At 45.9% G+C, this 23083-nt stretch overlaps 1 protein-coding gene across 6 annotated transcripts in view; it reads left to right on the forward strand.

Moving 5' to 3' along the window:
• Positions 1–23083, forward strand: part of LOC147117761 (uncharacterized) — a 292045-nt gene that overhangs the window by 217203 nt on the left and 51759 nt on the right. For 3 of the 6 annotated variants that reach the window (XM_085989015.1, XM_085989010.1, XM_085989011.1), the window contains one exon: positions 11762–12114. The exons of 1 other annotated variant lie outside the window; for it this stretch is intronic. In XM_085989015.1, the coding sequence (XP_085845141.1) occupies positions 11762–11932 (171 nt within the window). In that variant the 3' untranslated portion in view covers positions 11933–12114. Of the gene's footprint in view, positions 1–725; positions 1332–11761; positions 12115–23083 lie in introns of those variants that run through there. 2 more of the 6 variants (XM_085989013.1, XM_085989012.1) reach the window with 2 other exon arrangements.

The following is a 23083-nucleotide window of genomic DNA, read 5'->3' on the forward strand; positions in this document are numbered from 1 at the left end:
GTAGGATTACTGAGACATGGCTACAGAAAAATCAGGACTGTGAATTAAACATTGCAGGGCATAACATATTTAGAAAAGATAGAGAGGGGGGAAAAAGGGGAGGTGGAGTAGCTGTACTTATTAGGGATAACAATGGCAGTAGAAAAAAGGGACGTAGATATCAGCAAGACAAAAATAGAATCCATATGGATGAAGATAAAAGATAATAAAGGATCAATCACACTAATAGGCGTAGTCTACAGACCACATAATAGTAGAAGGGAGGTGGAGGAAGAAATATACAGATAAATTAGAGAAATTAGTAAAAAACATAGAATAATAACCATGGGGGATTTCAACTATCCCGATATTAATTGGACAGAAGAGGTAGGTAAAGGGGATAAGGGAATGGAGTTCCTACAATGTCTACAGGACTCCTTTCTAACCCAATATATAAAAAGACCAATAAGGGAGGATTCGCTATTGGATCTAGCTATGGGGAATGAGCCAGAGCAGATAAGAGAATTAAAAGTAGGGGAACATATAGGCAATAGTGACCGTAATATAATACACTTTAAGATGATAATTGCGAAGGACATAAGTATGACAAAAACCAGGTTAATAGAGTGGAGAAAAGCTGATTTTGAGGGGCTGAGAATAGAACTTGGGAAGATAAAATGGGCAACAATATTGGCAAACAGCGATGTAGAACGACAATGGTAATCATTTAAAATGGTGTTCAACAGGGTGCAGGAAAAATATATTCCGCTAAAAGGAAAGAACAAACTAAACACGAAGGAGACTCCATGGATGAATAAAGATATAAGGGAGCAATTGAGGGTAAGGAAAGAGGCATACATTAAGTACATAGACAGCAGAGGAGTGCATGATAAAAGAGAATATGAAAGGATTAGGAGAGAAGTAAAAAAAAAATTGGGAAGGCAAAGAGGAACTATGAAATTAAATTATCAAGGAACACAAAACAAAATAGTTAAATATTTTACAGGCACATCAATAAAAAAGGAAGGTTAGGATGGGAATAGGTCCATTAAGGGATAGACAGGACAATACCACGGGTAACGATAGGGAGATGGCAGAAATATTAAATAATTATTTTGCTTCGATATTTACCAGGGAGATAGAACAGGTGGACATGACATTGGATGATGAGATGAATAATAAGATAAGTCCATTTAAAATAAAAAGAGGGGATATATTAAATAAACAAATCAAACTCAAACAGGATAAAACCCCTGGTCCGGATGGATTGCATCCACGCATTTTAAAAGAATCAAGGGAAGAGATAGCAGAGGTATTACTACACGGCCTAGAAATTCAGTGCCCTTAGCGCCGATTTTGCGGCGCTAGAGGGCCTAGCGCTGCAATTGGCGCCGGCGCCTAAATTGCCTGGGGCCCTTACGCCGCGGTAGACCGGTAGCGCTGCGCCGGCACCGATGACGTCATCGGTGTGCGCAGCGTCCCGGTTGCCATGGTAACCTGCCCGAACTGGGAAATTGACTTGCGGCCGCCTCGCCCGTGGCAGCCGCAAGCAACGTTCTGGCAGAGGTGCCTTGCACAAGTTTGCGCCGGCGCATTAAAGGCCCCGCGGCGGCCGGCCGCTTTCCCGCCGCCCACCTGGCCGCAGCTCACTCCCCGGACTTCCCCCCCCCCCCCCCCGGAACAGAAGCAAGCCCGGCACTTGTCCGAGGTGCCGGGCTCATTTTTAATAAGATTATCGCGGGCCGCGGCCGGGTGCAGGTAGCTCCTCCTTAAGGGAAGGAGGAGGCCTGCACTTCCCGAACCTGCCGCATCGCAGCGGGCGCCGCAGCGCCGGGATAGCGCCGAAATTCATCGCATAGCGCCAGTTTTCAGGCGCTAACAGCTTTCAGCAGCGCCGGCAGCCGTTTGGGCGCAGAAGTAGTGAATTTTGGGCCCGACCAGCGCGACTTAGCTCCGGCACTAACTTCCGGCGCTAAAGCCGTTGCAGCGCCAGAACCCAATTTCTAGGCCCACATATTTAATCATTCATTAGAAAAAGGTGTAGTGCCAGAGGAGTGGCAGATAGCTAATGTAATAGCTGTATTTAAGAAGGGGGATAGAACATGTCCAGGGAATTATAGACTAGTCAGCTTAACATCGGTGGCAGGAAAAATAATGGAAGCCCTACTAAAGGAGAGAATAGAAGAACATCTAGAAACAAAAAGTTATAATAATGACTAGTCAGCATGGATTTCAAAAGAGAAAATCTTGCTTGACCAACCTTATTGAATTTTTTGAAGCGGTAACAGAGGGAGCAGACAATGGCAATGCAGTAGATATAATTTATCTAGATTTTCAAAAGGCCTTCGATAAGGTATCCCATAATAGACTAAGGAATAAGGTCAGAGAATGTGGAGTCAGGGGACAAGTAGCAGAATGGATTGCCAGCTGGCTTCAAGACAGAAAGCAGAGAGTGGGAGTAAAGGGTAGCTATTCACAGTGGCAGAAGGTGGGTAGTGGTATTCCACAAGGATCAGTGCTGGGACCACTGCTGTTCAAAATTTATATTAACTATTTAGACTTTGGAATCAAAAACACAATTTCTAAATTTGCAGATAATACCAAATTGTGGGGTACAGTCAATACTGAGGAGGACTGGAAAAAATTACAAGAGGACATTAATAAACTTGCAGAATAGACAAATAATTGTCAAATGAAGTTCAACACAGATAAATGTGAGGTATTACATTTTGGTAGGAAAAATAGGGAGGTTACTTATTACTTGGAGGGTGGGAGTCTAGGTGGGGTAGAGGAACAAAGGGATCTCTGAGTACAAAATGCACAAATCACTAAAAACATAGAAACATAGAAGATAGGAGCAGGAGTACGCCATTCGGTCCCTCGAGCCTGCTCTGCCATTCAATGCGATCATGGCTGATCATCCAAACTCAGTACCCAGTCCCTGCTTTCTCCCCATATCCCTTGATCCCCTTAGCCTTAAGAAATATATCTAACTCCTTCTTGAATATATTTAATGAATTGGCCTCAACTGTCTTCTGTGGTAGAGAAGTCCACAAGTTCACCACTCTCTGGGTGAAGAAATTCCTCCTCATCTCTGTCCTAAATGGTTTACCCCTTATCCTTACACTGTGACCCCTGGTTCTAGACGCCCCCGCCATCGGGAACAGCCTTCCTGCATCTAGTCTGTCTAGTCCTGTTAAAATTTTATAAGTTTCAATGAGATCCCCCCTCATTCTTCTAAACTCCAGCGAATATAAGCCTAATCGACCCAATCTCTCTTCATACGTCATTCCTGCCATCCCAGGTATCAGTCTAGTGAATCTTCGCTGCACTCCCTCCATGGCAAGAACATCATTCCTCAGATAAGGCGACCAAAACTGCACACAATACTCAAGGTGTGGTCTCACCAAGGCCCTGTACAACTGCAGCAAGACATCCTTGCTCCTGTACTCGAATCCTCTCGCTATGAAGACCAGCATACAATTTGCCTTCTTAACCACCTGCTGCACCTGCATGCTTACCTTCAGCGACTGGTGCACAAGGATACCCAGGTCTTGTTGCACTTCCCCTTTTCCCAATCTATTGCCGTTCAGATAATAATCTGCCTTCCTGTTTTTGCCACCAAAGTGGATAACCTCGCATTTATCCACATTATACTGCATCTGCCATGCATCTGCCCAATCACCCAACCTGTCCAAATCGTACTGGAGTTTCTCTGCATCCTCCTCACAGCACACATGCCCACCCAGCTTTGTGTCATCTGCAAACTTGGAGATATTACATCTAGTTCCCTCGTCTAGATCATTAATATATATTGTGAATAACTGGGGTCCTAGCACCGATCCCTGCGGTACCCCACTAGTCACTGCCTTCCACTTGGAAAAAGACCCATTTATTCCAACTCTTTGCTTCCTGTCTGCCAACCAGTTTTCTATCCAAGTCAGTACCTTACCCCCAATCCCATGTGCTTTAACTTTGCACGCCAATCCCTTATGCGGGACCTTATCGAAAGCCTTCTGAAAGTCCAAATACACCACATCCACTGGTTCTCCCTTATCTATTCTACCAGTTACATCCTCAAAATATTCCAGTAGATTAGTCAAGCATGATTTACCTTTTGTAAATCCATGTTGACTTTGTCCGATCCTGTCACTGTTTTCCAAGTGCTCTGCTCTCCAGTCTGTGGTTTCCCCAGCTAAACGGGCTGGTGGCAGGTAGTGCACTGATCCTTCCTGGGCTGCGGCGGGCTCCAGCTCGATCGGGTGGCTCTGCAACGGGGCCGGGCAGCGAGTCGGGAAGCAGAAGCAAAGAGAGAGAGAGGGTGGAGCACTCGGGGCGCGGCTGGCGTTCGGACCGAGCAGAGGGAGGGGAAAGTCCCAGAGGGTCCGCTCCACGACGGGAATGGTTCTTCAATTACGGAGAGAATATTGAAGCGATATATTAAAAAAAAAATAGAAATACCGCGAAAAGCTGCAGGTCGCAACGGGAACCGCGGAGAACAGCGTTGGCAGCAGCGGGAAAGCGCGGGAGGTGCCATCTTAACTCGGCGGGGAAGAAAGAAAAGCGCGGAAGCGCCATTTTAGATTTTCAAGATGCCGAAGACTGGCAATATTACTGCTTTCGATAGTGATATAGAAGATTGGACCACATATGTGGAAAGAGTGGAGGTATATTGCAAGGCGAATGAGGTAGCGGATGATAAAAAGGCATCGGTACTTCTAAATCTGATGGGCGCAAGGACATACGGGCTGTTACGAAACTTGATCACTCCAGCCAAACCGATGGACAAGAATTTTAATGAGATTGTTGATACCTTACAGGAGCACTTAAACCCAACACCGCTGCTGATAGCGGAACGATTCAAATTCTTCAGGAGGAATCAGCACAAGAATGAAAGTAACGCTGATTACCTCACCGAATTACGAAAGCTGTCAAAGCACTGCCAATTCGGGGCAGGACTGGCAGATTCTCTACGAGACAAATTCGTCTGCGGTCTCCTAAGCGAAGGAACACAGAAAAGACTACTTTCTGAGAAAGATTTGACACTGGACAAGGCTTTCAGTGTGGCTGTATCATACGAAGCAGCAGCAAGAGGAGCTGCAGAGATACAGCAAAAGCCACAGGACTTCGGCACCCATGAAATGACACGGGGTTTCGAGAGATGTTATCGCTGCGGCAGATCCACCCATGACCAGAAGGACTGCTGGTTCAAGGACAAAGCATGCAGGCAATGCGGAAAGATGGGACACATTGCACGTGTATGCAGATCTGGAAAGAAATCCGCTGACAGTAAAAAGGTCAATAAGGAAAAGTACAGAAAGGTACAAATGATGACGGACAGTAGCTCCGAAGACCAGAAGAGCGATAGCGACTCCGGAAACAAGAGACTAAGCTGTCTCAAATTACATAATGTAATTGCCAAAGAAGATTACCAGACCATTTGGGTTACCCTCACGATAGCGGGGTCCCCAGTCAAAATGGAGCTAGATACAGGATCAGCTCTGACCGTCATGAGTCAACGGGATTACGAGCGGCTATTTCCGCATATACATTTGAAAGACACATCCATTGTCTTGAAGACATATACGGGGCAGAAAGTATACCCCAGAGGGAAAATAAGGGTGCCTGTTGTATACAACGGCAAGGAAATACAGGTTGTATTTATATGTTCTGCAAGATGGTGGTCCACCGTTGTTGGGACGTGAATGGATCAGAAAGATAAGTTTAGACTGGCACTCCATTCAGGCACTGACGGTGACCAGTAAGAAAAAAAACGATGATGACGTCATACCTGGCCGATTAAAAGAAATCTTGGCTAACGCCAAAGAAGTGTTTCAACAGGAACTAGGAACTCTGAAAGGCGCCACCGCCTCAATAAAAGTGGAAGATGCGGCAATTCCCAAGTTTTTTAAGGCAAGGCCGGTGTCATACGCAATTCGTCCAGCCGTCGAGGCAGAGCTGGAGAATTTGGAAAAAGCAGGCGTGTTATCCAAGGTAGATTGGAGCGAGTGGGCAACACCCATCGTCCCAGTCATGAAGAAAACGTTGAATAATGATAAATATGAAGAACAGAGAAAAGTTTGCATCTGTGGGGACTTCAAGGTGACTGTAAACCCGGTTCTTCACACGGTACAGTATCCTCTTCCGAGGATAGAAGATATTTTCGCCTCACTATCCGGAGGGAAACGTTTCACCAAAATTGACTTAGCACAGGCATATCTACAGATGGAGTTTGAGGAGGCCTCTAAAAAGTATCTCACGATAAACACACACAAAGGCCTGTACCAGTACAATCGACTGGTTTTCGGAGTGGCATCAGCTCCGGCTATCTGGCAAAGAGCTATGGAGCAAGTCCTGCAAGGGATTCCGGGGACTCAATGCTACCTAGACGACATCCTTGTAACAGGAGAAAACGACAACGAGCACCTTGCCAACTTGGAGCAGGTGCTCACGAGGCTGAGAGAACGGGGCCTACGAGCAAATCGCCCCAAGTGCGAATTTTTCCAGAAACAAATATCATATTGTGGCCATGTCATTAACGAAGAAGGGTTGCATAAGTCACCTGAAAAAATTGAAGCGGTCGTAAAGGCCCCAGCGCCTGAAAATGTCTCACAATTAAGGTCGTTCCTGGGATTAGTAAATTACTATCATAAATTTTTACCAAACTTGTCGACGGTTCTGCACCAGCTTAACGCACTGCTACAAACGGGAGTAGTTTGGAAATGGAGCGAAGACTGTAAACGTGCCTTCCATAAATGCAAAGGCTTGATCACGTCCAGGGAAGTGTTGGCTCATTACAACCCATCACTGCCAATCAGACTGGCGTGCGATGCATCCCCTTACGGCGTGGGAGCGGTATTATCGCATAGATTCCCTGATGGCTCGGAGCGGCCGATAGCTTTTGCGTCACGCTCATTAAACTCAACTGAGCGTAACTATGCCCAGATCGACAGGGAGGCACTCAGCCTAGTGTGGGGGGTGAAGAAATTCAACCATTACCTACACAGACAAAAATTTACCTTGTTGACTGACCATCAACCCCTCGTCTCCAGATTCAACCCTAAAAAGGGCGTTCCCATTATGACAGCGCAAAGGCTACAGAGGTGGTCCCTTTTCCTAGGAGCACACCAATATGACATAGAGTACAAAAGAACAAAACAGCATGGGAATGCTGACGGGTTATCGCGCCTACCGTTGCCAACGGTGGAAGAGGCGCCTACAGTGGACCCAGTGGAGATATTCCACTCGACCATAGTGGAATGTCTACCGGTGACAAATTCTACCATTGAAAAGGAAACGCGAAATGACCCGACTCTCTCACGAGTCTACGATTTAACGGTGAAGAGATGGCCAGCACATGGCGAACCACTGTTGCCAGCATTCTCGCAAAGAAGAGAACAGCTGTCAGTGTGCCGAGGAACCTTGATGTGTGGATCCAGAGTGGTGATTCCACCCAAACTCAAGGATAGAGTGCTAAAGGAGCTTCACGAGGGGCATCTGGGTGGAGTGAAAATGAAGAACTTAGCCAGAGCGTTTGTGTGGTGGCCAGGTATCGATGGAGACATCGAAGAAATGACCAAGAGCTGTCTAGGATGCCAGAAGGTCCAAAACGCCCCACCACAAGCCCCTCTACATCCATGGGAGTGGCCCTCATCTCCATGGCAAAGGGTACATATCGACTTTGCTGGTCCATCTATGGACTCAATGTTCTTAATCGCGGTGGATGCACACTCCAAGTGGCCGGAGGTAATAAAGATGTCCTCCACCACCACGGAAAAAACCATCACAGTATTAAGGACCATATTCGCCAGGAATGGGCTGCCTGAACAGATCTGTTCTGATAATGGACCGCAATTTGTATCCGAAGAATTCAGGAAGTTCTTAAAAAACAATGGGGTTAAGCACTACACGTCCGCCCCATACCATCCCGCCACCAATGGATTGACTAAAAGGTTTGTCCAGACCTTCAAGAAGGCCATAAAGGCCATGGGTAATGAAGACATAAATCTACAACATAAGGTAGATAACTCCTTGTTTGCGTACAGGAATGCAACACATGGTTACAAACCAAACCCCCGCCATGATGTTTTTCAATAGAAGACTAAGATGCCGGCTGGATTTGGTCAAGCCAAACGTCAGAAGGGACATAGAGAACCGGCAATTTCAAAGCATGAATGAAAGGCCAACTAGAACCTTCCAGATAGGTCAACCAGTTTTGGCCTGGGACTACCGTACCGAGAAATGGCAGCCTGGAACTATTTGCACACGACTAGGACCGCTGATGTATACCGTGGACATTGGAGAAAGCATAATAAGGCGCCATGCTGACCAGATCATAGAGTCATCCGAAAAAGGACAACCTACACCACAACTCTATACGCCTAGTGATGAAGCAGAGATACCCATAGTATCTACCTCCGATCCGGTGATACTGGAACCAGATGAACTCGACACTGGCATTGAAGCCGAATCGACCTTGCCAAAAGAACCTACTACACCACTGAGGCATTATCGGGACCGAGTCAGGAAGCCTCCAGAGAGACTGAATTTGTAATTGATTAACTTCAGCAAATGTGTATATTATTGTTCTTGTAAAAATTTTATTTAATGATTACTTAAAATGTTATGTACTATTTATCTAAAAGGGGAGGAATTGTAGTGTATGTACCTTTAAGAGGAACTATGTTTTTGAAGCCCCTGTATACTGTAGTACCAGTAGTGACCACTCGGGTATATAAGCCTGTGTAGCGTCTTGTGTTGTTGGTTCACCTCCAGACTTTGTTCAGTAAACACTTGTTAAATCAACTCCTGCATTCCGTGTCTCCATTAACACACGGATCTAACACATCTCAGATCATGTGATGGTGTCTTCTTCATCATCACTCTCCTCTTCCTCTTCATCTTACACCACTGGCTGGGAAGCTTGAAGTTCTTGGGTATCTGAAAGGAGAAAGGCGTGAGGGGAGGCGGGGAAAGTAAGATGTGCATACTTACACCATCAGCAACTTCTAAGTGAGAAGAGATTGTGGAATGAGGGGGAAGTGGGATGTGAGAAGGAGGAATAGGTATGAGCGCGCCATCATCATCAATGATTTCAGCCTCACCAATCACCACAGCCTCAGTGATGGGCCCCTCCAATGATGTCTAGCACAGTCTCCTCCAGCTGGGTCAGGATACACAGGCATGCCTGTCCCCTGCCAGTTAGATGCTGCTGTCTCCAGTTATGCGCTACCTTGACCCGCAAGAGAAAGGGAAGTGTGTCAGTGAGTATGGTGCAATGTGGGTGATGTGTCTGTCATGGTTGAATAGCTGGCAGTATGTGCAAGGTGTGAGATGTGGGTGTGAGTCTTGCAGCAATGGTAAGCGTGTGAGAGTGAGGTGAAGCTATGACTGAGGTATGAGTCGTGATTGATAGAGATTGCTGGTAGGTGAGTGATGGGGGTGTGGTGCATTGAGAAGTGGGTGAGGCTAGTGGTGCAGTTGGTGGGATATGGCATTTGAAGATGCATTCACTGAGCTTGATTACTCATATGAGGTCATTAAACTTCTTTCAGCACTGGATCCTGTTCCTTGGGGCAGTGACTGCTTCAGCTATCTGCTCCCACTGCCTTAGTGAGTCTGGAGGGAATCTTCGTCCCCTGCAGGTGGAGGACCTATCTTTTCCTTTTGACCCCCTGCACTAAGGCCTCCAGTGCTGTGTCTGAGAACTTAGGTGCCCTTTCTCTGCCCTGTTGAGCCATAGCTACCTTACAGCTGCCTTGTCAAAAATTACAATGAGGTGCTTATTTCAGAAAGCACCTCCCCTTTAAGAAGTGCAGTCTGTGTTTCAAACTGGAGGCTAGCTTTAAATAGAGAACACTTCCCACGAACTTGGGCACCCCTGCTAAACACACAGCAACAAATGTCGCATGCTGCCTGCATTATTTTCTGTACGATCTGCCCGTGCACGTTTTTGGGCCTTTTTGAATTTTTGCCCCATATTCTCCAACTTGCACCTCCATACACTTTCTGTCAACCATTGCCATTATAAATTCCTATGTCCAGATTTATAATTGAAACTGCCTATGTAAACGTATCGGGGGAGAATTTTAACCCTAAAAAAAGGATGGGTTTGGGTCGGGTGGGAGGTTAAAGTGTTAAAAATCTGAATCACGACCCCAACCCGCCCACTTCCAGTTTTAACGGAGGTGGGACAGGGAGCGGGCAACCAATCTGCTCCCAGGAGGCGGGTTGGCAATTTAAATATTATAATGAGGCTGTGTGCTCATATTGATCCACCATTTCAAATTTAACTCTGGCCAGCCGGGTTTCCCAGGCCTTGGGAAACCTGGTAGCTAAAGGGAGACGAGGACTGCTGGATCCAGGTGGTAAGTGCCTTTCCATTTACCTGTTGGATCCAGCGTACTTGCTTCACCAACTCCCTGCGATCGGACACCCCCCGACCTTTCCAATCTCCCCCAACCTCCACCATGAGACCTCTGATCGCACCCCGAGGCTTCCAATCTCCCATCTCCCCGTGGCCTCGATCCCTCAGGTCTCCGATCCACCCCACCCAGCCTCTGACCCACCCCCTTCCCAGCCTCCGCTCCCTCAGGCCTCCGATCTCGTACCGCCCCCGGCCTTCCACCATCCCCCCCTCCTCCCGCCTCCGATCCCTTAGTCCTCCAATCTCCGACCACCCTCCTGGCCTCCTCTCCACACCCCGGCTGCGGCCTGGTGCTGAAGGCCTACCCACCTGATAGTCAGCCAGCCTCTCAATCTGGCTCGCTGCAGCCGGGAAACAGAGAATAAAATGTTAATCAGGTCCTGCTGTTTAATCCAGCTGAGCCTGAGGGAAACTCATTCTTACGGATTTCCCGACTTCAATCAGCCCCACCACACTCCACTCCCTCCCAGCCTCTGAGTAAAAATCCAGCCCATCATGTTGTAATTACACCCTGCCCCAGTGGAGGGGGGACACAGGCCACTGGTAGGAGTGTGTAAATGCAGTATAACAGGTTTACATAGGCAGTTTCCATTATAAATGTGTACATAGGAATTTATGATACAAATAAAAATAAGGGCAGAATCCACAACTTTAAAATAGGTCTGAATTACTCTGTGTGTGTATAGACATATAAATATTTTAATTAATATGTGTGCCTGTGATTTTTTTTTATATATACAGGTTGAGTGTCCTGAATCTGGCAACCTCGGGACCAAGGCTGAGCTGGTTTTCGTGTTTTTCTGGACTTCAGAACGTGTTTCTGATGTCCGAAGTCCAGAAATATCGCAACCTGGGCTCGGGCGTTTCCGGACTTCGGACATCAGAAACACATTCTGAGTCCAGAAATGCCTGGACCGCTCCGCATAGCGCTGACGTGTTTCTCCGCCCCTCACCTTCTGTTAAAGGGGAGGGACGCTGCGAGCTCTGCAGAGCATCCGACGGCCCACACTAGGCCACCAGGACGGCGTGGTGCCGTGGCCGCAGCTGGCGGAAACATTTAGTGGAGCTGTGCAGATTAAGGAGGATAAAACACAACACTAAAGTTTTATTGCATCACTCGCATTTTTCATAGGATTTTTCAAAAAAAGGCAACAAAAGTTAATGGCTTTTTGAAGTACAGGTTGAGCGTCCAAAATCAAGAGTTCCGGATTCTGGAACATTTTACGGATTCCGGACTACCCTGCCACCAATCACCCCGGATTCCGGAACTCTGGATTTTGGACGCTCAATATATATTATATATATATATTCCAGTACACTAAATATGAAACATTTTCTTTGCATTTTTCCTTTCAGGAAAAGTTGTGTCTTTTGGCAGTTTCACTTTCAGCAGACCAGCTTCTTAGGCTCGCTGTTCAGGATGCTTTGCTCTTTATCGTACAAAGTATTTTCAAGTGCTCCGCAAAACACGTGAAGCAGTGGTTCCAGTATAGGAGATTACCCTTTACACTTATTTGTCAGCAATAGAAAAGAACAAACTTATGTTGGCCAAGTGAACTCGCATTACTGAGTACACCAATGTGTATGGAAATGTAAACTTTTTAACCTTTTTGTGCAATTTCACATTGGGGGTTAAGGAGGCTTTAACACAGCTGTGCTTGTACCATGTTCTCGAATTGAAAATAAAATCTGACCTGCCATGGAAAAAATTTCAATTGTTTGCTGTTTGAAGGAGGACTACTTTTACCTATGAATACTTGGCAGCTGTTACTTTTCATTTTCACTTAACAGTGAATCCACCTGCAGTCAGGCAGAATAGCAGCGAATTTGTGCCCTACTGGCTCAATATAAATTTCCTCCCTCCACCCCTGCTGGAACTGCCGCTGGTACTTCTTCACTACATGAAATTGCAGGGGTGAGGTGAGGCCTGGGTTCTCCCCACCCATTTCCCTCCCAACTGCCCCATTCCTGACGATGCCCAGGACCATCAGGTAAGCCATGCCAGTAGCAGCAGAATTCGTTCAATTTGCAGGAAATGGAGAGGCCTCCTCTCCCTCCGATTGTTTACTTACTGAGGCCTTGGTCTTGGCTGCTGCATTTTAAAGAGCCCTGTGGTGCCTTTAGTGTGGCTTCTGCTCCTTCGGGTGCTGCAGCAGCAGTCCTTAATCCCTACTAAAATTACAAAGGCTATTAAACCTTATCATTAGACCAGAGCGTTTGCCGTATAAATCCTACCAAGGTTCTGCTTATTTAGTAGGATGATATATATTAGAAGTCTGACATAACTACTGAATTTTATTACTAAAGATCGGAAATTTACATCAGTCTGATGTCAATTACCTATATATTTGTGCTGATTTAAAAAACAACTCTTGATAGTGTGAGATTTTTCTTAAAATTAAGAAACTAAGGCCTAGAAATTGGGTTTTGGCTTAGCCAGGGCTTTAGCGCCGGAAATTAGTGCCGGCGCTAAGTCCCCTGCGCGCGCCAAAAATTCAGTGGCGCCGCGCCCAAACGGCTGCCGGCGCTACTGAAGGGTCTTAGCGCCTGGAAAAGGGCGCTAACTGCCGTTTCGCGCCGCAATTCCGGCGCTGCGGCACCCGATGCGGTGCGGCAGGCTGGGGAAGTGCAGGCCTCCTCCTTCCGTTAAGGAGGAGCTGCCTGCACCCGGCCGCGGCCCGCGCAAATCTGCTTAAAAATGAGCCCGGCACCTTGGACAAGTGCCGGGCTTGCATCTGTTCCGGGGGGGGGGTGGGGGAGAGAAGTCCGGGGAGGGAGCTGCGGGCAGGCGGCCGGCGGGAAAGCGGCCGGCCGCCGCGGGGCCTTTAATGCGCCGGCGCTAACTGCAGTAAGGCACCTCTGACAAAACGCTGGTTGCGGCTGCCACGGGCGAGGCGGCCGCAACTCAATTTCGGAGTTCGGGCGGGTTACCACGGCAACCGGGACGCTGCGCACACCGATGACGTCATCGGTGCCGGCGCAGCGCTACCGGAGCAACGCTGATTTAGGGCCCCAGGGAATTTCACTACTGGCCATAACTCCGGCGCAAGGCCCTCTAGCGCCTCAAATGAGGCGCTAAGGCTACTGAATTTTCAGCCGTAAGCATTTACACTTGACATTTTATTGATATTTTCCAGAAGTATTTAATGCATCTTTGGACAGATAACACCACATAGTCCAATATGTAAACAAGCAGTGAGGGATATGTATTGAAGTTCTTAACCAGGATGTAATACCAATAACGCCAGTGATGCTAGGATGATTCTCACTCCTTGGCTCAACACATGGCTGATGGACACTGTTACAGCTAATTCTCTCAATTGTTTGTCATTGTACACTGGAAATAATTTGAGGAATATTCCAAAACTTAGGTACACCACCCATCAGTGCTTTTCTGGCTGCTTTGCTTCTGCTTGGAAGCTGGATTGTCTGCCTTTTCATGTCTTTTTGGGCTATATTTTGCAACTCCTACGGGTGCGTATGAGGTGTGTATGCACCCGTAGGGGCCGCGCAAGTTCCAGGTTTAGGCATGTGAAGCACATGCGCAAAAACCCACACTTGCGATCTGTCAAGAATTCTCTTGACAGATTGTGTTGGTGTATTTTTTAAGTGATCCCCATTCATACTTATAAGTATGAATGGGGATTCCCTTCTTTTATTTGTTGGGCCGGTCCATGTGATCCCCCGGGCGCCTACGAACTGCCTGCGCCCCTGGGATACAGGGACCTCTGCCTGCGTGGACCCAGAGTGGCCCAGAATCGCAAGCCTCTGTATCTCCCGGGCTACCAGGTACTGTACATGCGTAGAATCTTTGCAGGTCAGAGGCATCCGCCCGCGGGAAGCCTCCGATCGCAAATGTTGGCCCTATGTCTTTCCTTAATACCCAATATCTGAGAGAAATCCTTGATTTCTTCCCTTGGTGATAAATGAGCAGATGTAGTAAAGATTTTTTTTAAGTTAATTAAGAAAATCATGATTACAAAGGAATCAAAGCACAGAACGGAATAGGCATGTACATATACTTAATAACTAACTTACTTTGCATGTCATGATAAAGGCATTTAGCATTCAAACTTCCTACATCGAGGTTTAATTTGCTCTGCTTTGTCTTTGGCTTACTGGTTGTAAAATGAAGGCCCATCACCACCTTATCAAGGCAACTAAGGATGGCAAATAAATGTCCTTGCTGACTTCGTTTAGCTTCCGAGATCAGATGGGATCAGGCGTTTTCAGTGTGGTAGTAGGCTAGCCTACTGCACCTGCTATTCCCAGGTTGCCTCCTATCAAAGTATTAACCAGGCCTGACTCTGTTTAGTTTCCACGCTCAGATGGGATCAGGCAAAAGATGTCAAATTGGCAGGCTTTGCCCAACTGGATGCAAAGCTTCAGGTTTAACAGTTATCACTGCCCCCAGCAGCGAGGCCAGGACTCGAGCCCATGCCTGCAGTGCCCAATGGATGAGGAGTCCAACGCCTTAACCACTTGGTCATCTTGCCACAATGTCCTTGCCAGTGCTGTCCACTTCTTGAGAACATTGGCTCAACCATCATCCTCCAATACTACTTCCTCAACTGGAGAAGCACTTAGGCTAAGCATAGAGCACATAGGGAAGTAATATATAGTTCATTAATCGTTAGCAGTATTTCAAGAAGACATAGTTAACATTCACATCATATGCACTGCAACACGATATGCACTTTAAACATCACAACATCATTCACTAAATAAAATTACATAACTTGAAAGTATATTGCAATATGTCATTCTTTTAATGTGCTTAATATAAAGCTTCTTTTGTTCCAAAGTACCTTACTCTAACCATAGACAGTCATTAGGCACAATGAAACATATATATCAACTAGAAGTTTCTGATATCCAACATCTACACACAATGGAGCACACTAAAAGTTCTGTGCAATGACACCTCCCTGCACAGATCCTACTCGCTGCAGTCGTTTGCATGCAATTGTTGGCTGCTGAAGCAACAATGCTGAGCCGTCAAAAATCAGATTTACCAACCTACAGTGTAATTTCCTAAGGTTGGCAAATCAGATTTACCAACCTACAGTGTCATTTCCTAAGGTTGGCAGCTCTAGAACAGCTTTGAGGACAATTTGAAGTTGTACTCTCCACTATTTGCAATGGAGCTGTTCTCCACAGGAATATTCCATTATGTTACCAAGTGACCTAGGAGGGTGGGAGACCCTATCCAAGGGTCTCAGTGCCAGCAAAGTTGGCATTTGTTAACAAATGTTAATATTAATTTTAGACACATGCATTATTTTCTTCTTTTAAAAGAGGGGTATATTGAACAAAAAGCACTACCCCATGCCTTTTCTTCTGCTTTAATTCCTTGTAAATCATTCTTAACCAGTGCTCCTCCCAACTCTACATTCAAAGAACGTGGGCCGCTGCCGGCTACTGCCTCCCCCCGCCCCTGGATCACCGCCGCTACCTCCTGCCTGCTCACCGCTGCTACCTCTTCCACCCCACCAGCCACTGCTCCCTTACCGACCAGATCGCTCCCCTTCACAGTCGCCCTCTTCCCGATTGCCCCTCCTTCATGTCTTACCTGAGGGCAGCTGCTGACATTGCAGTGGCACAAAATTCAATGCTGCTTTGCTGTCTGTTACTGTCTGCAATTTGCCGGCTCGATGTGATGAGGCCCAGTGTCAGGCTTCACCATTTAGGCGCAGGGATTGATCAACAATGGGCGCTCCCTATTATGTCCGTGTGTAATTGAGACACGGACTGCAGGAGCTGGTTACAATAGGTGTTTACTAAGTGGAGACAAAACTGGAACTACTATGCAAAGTTACTACACAGGCTTATATACAGGGGTGGTCACTACTGGTACTGCAGTATACAGGGGCTGCAGAATATAGTTCCTTCTGCAAAGTACATACACTACAATTCCTCCCCTTTTAGCTAAACAGTACATAACATTCGATTAATAATTAAATAACATATTTACAATTACAGTTGCTAGATACATTAGCTGAAGTTAAGCAATTATAAGTTCAGTCTTTGAGGAGGCTTCCTGATTCTGTCTGGATAACGCCTCTTTGGGGTATCAGGTTCTTCTGGCAAAGTTGATTCGGGATCAACGTCGTTGTTTGGTTCGTCTGCTTCCAATATCACCGATTCTGAGGTAGATGCAATTGGTACTTCGGTTTCATCACCAGGTGTATCGGATTGTGGTGTTGAATTTGACGTTTTCCAGTGACCCTAGAATCTGGTCAGCATGGCGTCTTACAATGCTCTCTCCAACATCCACGGTATACATTAGGGGTCCTTGCCGTGTGCAGATCGTTCCTGGCTGCCATTTCTCTGTGTGGTAGTCCCGGGCCAAAACTGGTTGACCTATCATAAAACTCCTGGTCGGCCTTTCATTCATATTCTGAAACTGCCTGTTCGCCACATCTCTTCTGATGTTTGGCTTAACCAAATACAAGCGGCATCGTAGTCTTCGATTGAAGAACATCATGGCTGGAGTTTGGTTGGTAACCGCATGTGTCGCATTTTGGTAGGCAAACAAGAAGTTATCCACCTTGTGTTGTAGGGATATGTCTTCATTACACATTGCCTTAATAGCCTCCTTGAATGTTTGAACGAACCTCTCAGCAATCCCATTGGTGGCTGGATGATATGGGGCGGATGTGTAATGCTTAACACCATTGTTCTTTAAGAACCTCCGGAACTCTTCAGACACAAACTGTGGTCCATTGTCGGAGCAAATCTGTTCAGGCAGCCCATTTCTGGCGAATATGGTTCGTAAGACTGTGATAGTTTTTTCTGTGGTGGTTGACATTTTTATTACCTCTGGCCACTTTGAATGTGCATCCACCGCAATTAAAAACATCGAGTCCATAAATGGACCAGCAAAATCAATGTGCACCCTTTGCCATGGAGATGAGGGCCACTCCCATGGATGTAGAGGGGCTTGTGGTGGAGCGTTTTGGACCTTCTGGCATCCTGTACAGCTCTTGGTCATCTCTTCAATTTCTCTATCGATTCCCGGCCACCACACAAACGCTCTGGCTAAGTTCTTCATTTTTACCCCTCCCAGATGACCCTCATGAAGCTCATTGAGCAGTCTATCCTTCAATTTGGTTGGAATTACTACTCTGGATCCACACATCAAGGTTCCTCTGCACACTGACAGCTGTTCTCTTCTCGGCGAGAATGCTGGCAACAGTGGTTCGCCATGTGCTGGCCATCCCTTCACCGTTAAATCATAGACCCTGGAGAGTGTCGGGTCATTTCGTGTTTCCTTTTCTAAGTTTGCATTCGTCACAGGTAGACATTCGACTATGGTCGAGTGGAATATCTCCACAGGATCCACTGCAGGTGCTTCTTCCACCGTCGGCAACGGTAGCCGCGACAGTCCATCAGCATTCCCATGCTGTTTAGTTCCTTTGTACTCAATGTCATATTGGTGTGCCCCTAGGAAAAGGGACCGCCTCTGTAGCCGTTGTGCTGTCATTATCGGGACGCCCTTCTGAGGGTTGAAAATGGAGACAAGAGGTTGATGATCAGTTAGTAGAGTAAATTTCTGACCGTGCAGGTAGTGATTGAACTTCTTCACCCCCCACACCAGGCTGAGGGCCTCTCTGTCAATCTGGGCGTAGTTACGCTCGGCTGAAGTTAACGAGCGTGACGCAAAAGCTATCGGCCTCTCTGAACCATCAAGGAGTTTATGTGACAGTACCGCTCCAATGCCGTAGGGAGACGCATCACACGCCAGTCTTATCGGCAGTGATGGGTTGTAATGAGCCAATACTTCTCTTGAAGTGATTAGGTCTTTACTCTTCTGAAAGGCCCGCTTACATTCATCGCTCCATTTCCAAGCTACTCCAGTTTGTAGTAGGGCGTTCAGTGGGTGCTGAATTGTGGACAAATTCGGTAAAAACTTATGATAGTAATTCACCAATCCTAGGAATGACCTCAGTTGCGACACATTTTCAGGCGCTGGGGCCTTAACTACCGCTTCAGTTTTGTCAGGGGACTTATGTAACCCCTCTTCATCAATCACGTGGCCATAATACTGTTACCGCTGAGTTGGAGCCTGAACGGAACAGGTGATATACAAGGTCGACGTATACCCAACCTCAGCTTAATAGAGTAATAAGACTCAGACGACTGTGGTTTGATTGAAATGTGAGAGTACACTTTTATTTGCAGAGCGCTCTGGGAGAAGTGCTGTGCACCCCTGTGCAACCGCCAAGCTTCTCGTTTTACGCCCCAAATGCGTTTACCTTTATACACAAATGAAAGGTTAAGCAGATTAATCACAGAAATGTCTCATGACAGTGTAGCAGTAAAATATTTTAAACAATGTTCAGCAGAACTAGGACATCTTCGGATTTTTCACCGTGAGATATGATAAGCAGAAATAAAACAATAGCAGACTGTCTGTCCTTGCAAGATAACCGAAGTACAAAACGGGATGCAGCTGGCACTACTCATCCCAGGGTAGCTCAAGGTCCAGTTTTAGCCTGTAACGAATGTCAAGTATCCCGACGAGCTTTGCAAAGTCCTTTAGTACCGAAATTCCCTCCAACAAACCCTCCTTTTGATCCTGGAGCACGATCCTCTTGCTCCAGGCGACCACCAATCTTCTTTCTTCACAGTGTCGATCTTACAACCACTGACTTAAGGGGGAGTCGGCCGGATTAGCTTTGTCCTCCGTGTGCTGTTCTTTAGGCAATAGCTTGTCTATCATACTGACTGGCATTAACTGTGTCATTGCCATTTTGCAATAAGTTTTTAAGATGGTTAACAGACAGCATATTGCAACACCTATCGCGACAATAATGACCAGCGTATGCATTATCCAGGGGCCCCATCCCGTTAGCCCTAGCCAGTCCAACCATCCCTGCCCGGGATTGGTATGGAGTTTCTTCACTTCATCCCTCATGTGGGTTACTAGGTTTGTTATATTCTCGGAGCTATCTGGGATATAGGTACAACATTCCTGCCCTATCAAGGCACATGTACCCCCCCGCTCCGCTAACAGGTAGTCTAATGCCATTCGGTTCTGTAAGGCAACAGTCCGTATCGCCGTCATCTCATCACTTATTTCTGCCAGTGCCTCCTCGGTGTCATTAGCTACCTTTTCTAACAATGACGCGACAAGCTGGATTTCTTTTATGGCTCTGCCTGTCCCATAAGGAGGGAATAAAATGACGAAATACCGTTCGGTTTCTGTAATGTCGCGTTTGGTTCGATAGTGACGGTGGTCAGTTAGGGAGGACAGATGGTAAACATATGGTAGCACATATCCCAAATAACAAGATCCAGTCCAAGACCGGGGGAGCCACGGGTAGGCTCTGTGACCACATATAAAATAGGTCCTATTATATGCGGTTAGATTGTCGCCCAGTGACTTACGAATCCTCCACCTCCATCTGATTTCCTCCCCTTCCCATGGTCCCCCAGTTGTTTTATTTGGGGTTCCGATATGATTTAATTGGAAGAAACCTTGGCCACAGCCTTCGGTGAGATTACATTTCGTTACATTAACATCTTGGAAACAATTACTGCGTCCTACTTCTGTGCCTCCGGACACATTCTTCGTTAAACATATTGGCCCCTCCGGCCCACCAACCCTTAAAGTATTAGTAAGGACTAAGGATGGAGGCTGCCTATTCCGATTATAATTAGGCTGGTACCACCCCTGGAAAGTGGTTAGGTCATAACCTGCCGACTTCCATTTGTCTCTGTCACCCTCCTGGTTGTATGAATCTTTATAATCACCGCTGACGTTCTGGCGCATGACCCATTCCGCCATCTCTGAGGCATTGAACGGGATGGCTCTCAACGGAATTCCTCCTTTACTATGGGTTGGGATGTGACTACAGACCCAACAGCTGGACTGTCCCTTTTCCTTAGCATACTCATATGACATATATATATAAGTATTTACATGTAATTCCCGCTTACATAGCGGTCTTCCCCCGGCTACCATAACAATGCATATTATCGCAACTAAACATATTACGGTCTCCTCATCTTTTATTAAATACTGTTGTTCTGGTGTTATTTTAATCTTTCTTTGGCCCTCCCGATAACACTCTTGTATTAACACGTTTAAGTAAAAGCACATAAGCACAAATGATGCAATAAGCCACAAAACAAACGCCCACACAGGCACACAAATCAACGAATCATACATTAATCAGCCGTTATTGATCTGTAAGACAAGTACAAAGGATGTGTCATTCGTAATTTAACACACACACACCCTTCTTTTGGTCATTGTACTCCACTAGACCCATCTTCCCTTTGCTGAGGTTCTCTACTGGTATTACCATCCCCGGGATTTTCGGGCTCGACTGAACCCGCCCTTTCCTCGTAAACCTTCAGTTGAGTCCAATGTTTCCAAACCCCCTTCCCTCTTATGTCCAGACAGGCACAGGTGTCTCCACTAATTATAACTTCATACGGCCCACTCCATTTTGGAGCGAAACCTGGTTTTGCAGGCAACATCTTTACCATGACCTTTGTTCCCGCTGGGGGTACCTCGGGGAGCATATTGAGCCATAGCTCGTCATCTCGCTCTCTTTGGTGGTCTCGGACTTCTTTGCACATCTCTTTTAACTGAGTGCCTAATTCCAAAATGTATCGTCTTAATTTATCTTTTAATGGGCCTACGTCGGCCCCACCTGTTATGATGCCTTCGGGTAATTGCATCGCTCGTCCTGTCATTAGTTCATAAGGGGTCAAACTGGTTGTCCGGTTTCTGGTGGCTTGGAGTTTAGTGATTTCTGGTATCCATTTGTCCTGCAGAAATTTATTAATCCTAAAAATGCTCGTATTCCTCTTTTAGTGGTAGGTTCCGGATGTTGGGATATTGTTTGGATCCTTTCTGAGAGCAGGACTTTTTCATCTGGTGTCAGAATGTGCCCTTAATACGTGACACACTTTTTGCAAAATTGAATCTTTGCTTTTGATACGACATACCCTTCCCTTGACAAATGGTTCAAAATGAATTTTGTATCTATTTAACAATCCATCGCTGTTGCCGAGACTGAGCTGAAACCAATAATTCCCCCAATCTCACCAACGTTTGAGTGATAATTTCATCATACTCTGATGCTTCATCGTATGGCAATTGTTCAAAAGCTTGTTTCGTAATTAACATATCCTGCTCTACTTTATCCACAGCTACTTTCGCGTCTTTAGCCGATTTCTCAGCCATCGGGTACATTCTTATTTCGTAATTCATTGCACATTAGTTGACACACACACGAACCATGCAACTTCAATCACAACTTCTAGCTGCAGTCATGATCGCGAGAGAGAGAGAGAGAGAGAGAGAAAGCGCGCAGCCTGTGACCTCGAAGAGGGAAGCACAGGCTTTTAAAGGGACAGTACACTGAAGATGAATGAGCACACACTCGGCAGGTTTTTTATTATTCTTAACTACATCTTACACTCTCAATCACTTTCCTTTAATTACCATTCATATCTCATTCATGAGTCCTGGAGAAACTTTACTGTCCAGTACAATATTTAAGATAGAAAACATAGATCAAACATTCTCACTTGATCCAAGTTATTAACACTTTTTTATTTATCATTATTTTAGAGGATATTTTATTTTCCCAAAAGTAACCCAATATATATATTGCCTGAGTCCATTTTGTCATTTCAAAATTATCCCAAAATCCAAACAGCAGTATTATTGTACCAGCAGGTTTTATCAATGTTCAATTTCATTTCTATCAATTTATCCTCCATTTCCAATTTCAGAAACAAGTAATTCTCAGGCTAGGTAGCTTACACAGTGTTTTAACATTAGTGACAGAAGTGCTGCAATTAGTTTACAAGGTAACTTCCATATAACAAAAGAAAGAAGAGACTCTATTGTGACTCTGCTTAGAGCCCAAAGTTAAGTTATCAAATCATAAATTCCTTCTGTCACTGGGGAAATATTAACTTAAAATTAAGAAACTTAAATTATTTAACGTCCAATATCTTTAAACTTCATACTAAAGTTGGGTTAACTCCTTTGCAGGATTCTAAGAAGGTGGAGCAACACATTATCAAATGCACGCAACTGTGTCAATTCACGTAAATCAAAAAGAACTTTCCCTATCGAAAGACAGTTGTGTTTTCACACTTTAACTAAACACGAACACGGAGGTAATATGGACAAAGACGGAATTTGAGCAAAATTCACAAGCTAAGTATTATTCAATTCGGTCTACACAAATTCACACCAACCAGAATTTCACCGTGGCCACAATGAAAGTCTGGTTTCAACAGGTTAATCAACCTCACAACTCCAATCCAATCCACATCTTGTAAACATTCAAATCAATTTTCTTCCAAGCACACTGGCAACCGCAACTCCAAGGCAGAAGCCCATCTTTTGCAAAACTATGGACAGACAAACAAAACACAATAGCACATTCTTGCAGAAAACAGTAAATTACGTCATATTAATTTTCTTATTGTCCTTTCTTCAGATGTCTTTCCAAAATACTGTAAAAACATTGGGCTAGAAATTCAGTAGGCTTTGCGCCCAGTTTTCGCCCAAAGAGGGCTTTTGCGCCACTTGCTGAGCTTTCGCCGATATTCAGCGCTGCGGTAATGGCGGCGTTAGCCAGTAACGCTGCGCCCGCCACCGATGACGTCATCGGTGTGCGCAGTGCCCCGCTACCACCCCGC

The sequence above is a fragment of the Somniosus microcephalus genome, chromosome 5 (assembly GCF_052327205.1).
Source record: "Somniosus microcephalus isolate GS21.2 chromosome 5, FLI_Smic_1.0, whole genome shotgun sequence".
NCBI classification, from domain to species: domain Eukaryota; kingdom Metazoa; phylum Chordata; class Chondrichthyes; order Squaliformes; family Somniosidae; genus Somniosus; species Somniosus microcephalus.